Source organism: Urocampus carinirostris, chromosome 2 (assembly GCF_059441175.1).
Source record: "Urocampus carinirostris isolate Australia breed hairy pipefish chromosome 2, RoL_Ucar_1.0, whole genome shotgun sequence".
NCBI lineage: Eukaryota > Metazoa > Chordata > Actinopteri > Syngnathiformes > Syngnathidae > Urocampus > Urocampus carinirostris.
Genome location: NC_142350.1, coordinates 70,365,513 through 70,368,606, shown reverse-complemented (window position 1 = coordinate 70,368,606; position 3,094 = coordinate 70,365,513). Strand labels below are relative to the sequence as shown.

Genomic DNA, 3,094 nt, shown 5'->3' with positions numbered 1-3,094 from the left:
CGCGTTTTTCTGAACCAAACTTTTTTGAATTGATTGTTTTATTATTTATTTTACTTATATTATTTTATTTATGTAACACATTACATTTGTATTGTTTTAGCCGCAAATATTCAGAATGATAGAGTACAGTTAACAGATTTTATTTTTTATACCGGTGATTACTGTTGCAGTTATTTTCATTCCTACAGTCTTCTCATCTCATCAGCCGTACCGCTTATCCTCAGTAGGGTCGCGGGGGGCTGGAGCCCATCCCAGCAATCATCGGGCAGTGGGCAGGGGACACCCTGAACTGGTTGCCAGCCAGTCGCAGGGCACACAGGGACACTCATTCACACCTAGGGACAATTTGGACCGGCCAATTCACCTGAAATGCATGTCTTTGGAATGTGGGAGGAAACCCGTGTGGCCGGAGGAAACCCACGCAAGCACGGGGAGAACATACAAACTCCGCACAGAAAGTCTGGAGCTGGATTTGAACCCACGACAGGTTCCCATGACATGAACTGTGCTGCACAAGCGCTAACCACTGCGCCGCCGTGCTGCCTCCTACAGTCTTGTTTTTTTAAATTAATTTAATGGATAAAACATTTTATTTAAAAAGTTATTTACATTTTATTTAGAGTTATTACATTTAAAAGATGCTAGCTATGTAAAATTTTCTTTTTGTGTATTAGAAATAATACATTAATGAAATTTTTACTGTTTATTACTTATTGTATCCATGCCATGTATTGCTAAATACTTAATTTTAAAACAGTTTTATTAAAGGGACACTGTTTAATATTTAGACTACTACTAGAAGTTGCTGCAATATTTTGTAAAACCAAAAATATCTGCTACAAAGTTGAAGGAAAAATACAAACCAGAGACTCAAAGTGACCAGATCACCATATTTCTTCTCATTTTTTGCCTATTCTTTCACAAGGTTTTTGTTTTTTCTTAGCCTCATGTTATGTAAAATAATTCTGAATTTATTGACCAATGAGTGAAATAAAAAAATGCATGTTTATAGGAGGCTTCATGTATTTTTGTTTATATTCTCAATATTGTTTCTTTATTTTAAAACGCAAAGCTGCAATCATGACTTTAAGCCAGCAGATGGCAGCAGTGCAACGCATGATTTGCGTGCATTTTTTTTTTTAGACACATTTGAATCAACTCTTCTTTTTTCATCTTCTTGGGGGTTTGTTCCACCACGAAGAGGCCTGATAAAAGTAAAAAAAAAATGGACTGCATTTATATAGCAAATGAACCGGTCACTGAGGACCTCTAAAGCACTTGACAATACACCTCACACTTTGCCCATTAACACACACACACATCCTGTTGTTGAGGGTATTGTCCAGTCCAATGACACTTTGACATTTAGGAATCAAACCTGCGACCATTTTTGGTGCCAATAGCACGACTACCCTCTGAGCTACTGCCGCCCTGCAATGATATCGGTTTTATAGATTTATTTGAATAACCTATATTTGATGTTGACAATATCTGTGTATTATTTGCCCTCATGTAGGTTTTAGATCAGGGGATTGTGTCATAATAGTCTGTAGTTTGCAATAATCTGTGGTCTCTGAAGCCCTTTGAGACTCCTTGTGATTAAAGGTGTCACAAATGAACATGACTTGAGGTTTTTGAGTTTTTCCTTGCCCTCATGTAGGTTTTAGATCAGGGGACGGTGTCATAACAGTCTTTGGTTTGCAATAGTCTGTAGTCTGTGCAGCCCTTTGAGACTCTTTGTGATTAAGGGCGTCACAAATAAACATGACTTGACATGAGGTTTTTGAGTTTTTCCTTGCCCTCATGTAGGTTTTAGATCAGGTGATGGTGTCATAATAGTCTGTGGTTTGCAATAGTCTGTGGTCTGTGCAGCCCTTTGAGACTCCTTGTGATTACGGGCATCACAAATATAAATGACTTGACTTGACTTGAGGTTTTTGAGTTTTTCCTTGCCCTCATGTAGGTTTTAGATCAGGGGACGGTGTCATAATAGTCTGTGGTTTGCAATAGTCTGTAGTCTGTGCAGCCCTTTGAGACTCTTTGTGATTAAGAGCGTCACAAATAAACAGGACTTGTCTTTACTTGAGGTTTTTGAGATTTTCCTTGCCCTCATGTAGGTTTTAGATCAGGTGATGGTGTCATAATAGTCCGTGGTTTGCAATAATCTGTGGTCTGTGCAGCCTTTTGAGACTCTTTATGATTAAGGGCGTCACAAATAAACATGACTTGACTTGACTTGCAGATACGCGCAATGGAAAAAAAAAAGCACAAGGGCTCTTTGAACTCAGTGGGGCATGGCTAACACATACTTAATAGAGAAACTATTGAATGTTGAACTATTTAGGGACACCATCAATTACGCACCCCACCCTAAAATAAGTTTGTCACACAATATCCCTTTTAAATTTAAATTATTCTATAAATAGCATTGCAAGGGGGCAGTAGCTCAGGCACCAAAGTGGTCGCAGGTTCGATTCCTAAATGTCAACGTGTCATTGGACTGGACACTATTACCCTTGATATCGGTGTGTGTGTGTGTGAATGGGCAAAATGTGAGGTGCATTGTCAAGTGTTTTGGAGGTCTTCAGTGACTGGTCCATATGCTACCTTCATTGAATCAAATGCACAGTCACACACAATCACATCTTATTTTATTGTCATCATTATTATTTGATACACTTTTTTTGAACCCTGGATGCTTCCTCATATTTTTCCCTTTATTGAAGAAACTTCCTGACCACCAGAGGGCAGCATTGCCTCAGCAGAGAGCCTCAACACGCCACTTAAACACCAGTTCATTCCCTTCAAACCATGTCGACTCATTTTGTCGCGGTCGACCAGGTTGTCGTGACAACAACCTAATCACAAAAAGCCTGTTTGATCCATATCCAGTAGTTAGTTCCCAGGTGGAGCGTCTATAAGACAATATGGAGTGTGCAGCGTCAGTGTGTTGTCATATTGTCCCGTCTTCTAACATCTTGTTGAGTCCCTTGCAGATGTGTTCCAGGTTGTCCCGGAAGGGCCCGTCGGGCTGGTAGAGCCTGGTGAGCAGCTCGGGGTCGGAGTAATGGTTGAAGACGTGGTTGATACGCCC

The 3,094-nt window shown here is 40.0% G+C and overlaps 1 protein-coding gene across 1 annotated transcript in view; it reads right to left on the bottom strand.

Moving 5' to 3' along the window:
• Positions 1-2,634: 2,634 nt before the first annotated feature.
• The window catches only part of tnfaip8l2b (tumor necrosis factor, alpha-induced protein 8-like 2b), an 18,671-nt gene continuing 18,211 nt past the window's right edge, over positions 2,635-3,094 (bottom strand). The window contains exon 3 of the mRNA XM_088328164.1: positions 2,635-3,094. This exon is cut by the window's right edge and continues 102 nt beyond it. Within this exon, the coding sequence (XP_088184290.1) occupies positions 2,954-3,094 (141 nt within the window). The 3' untranslated portion in view covers positions 2,635-2,953.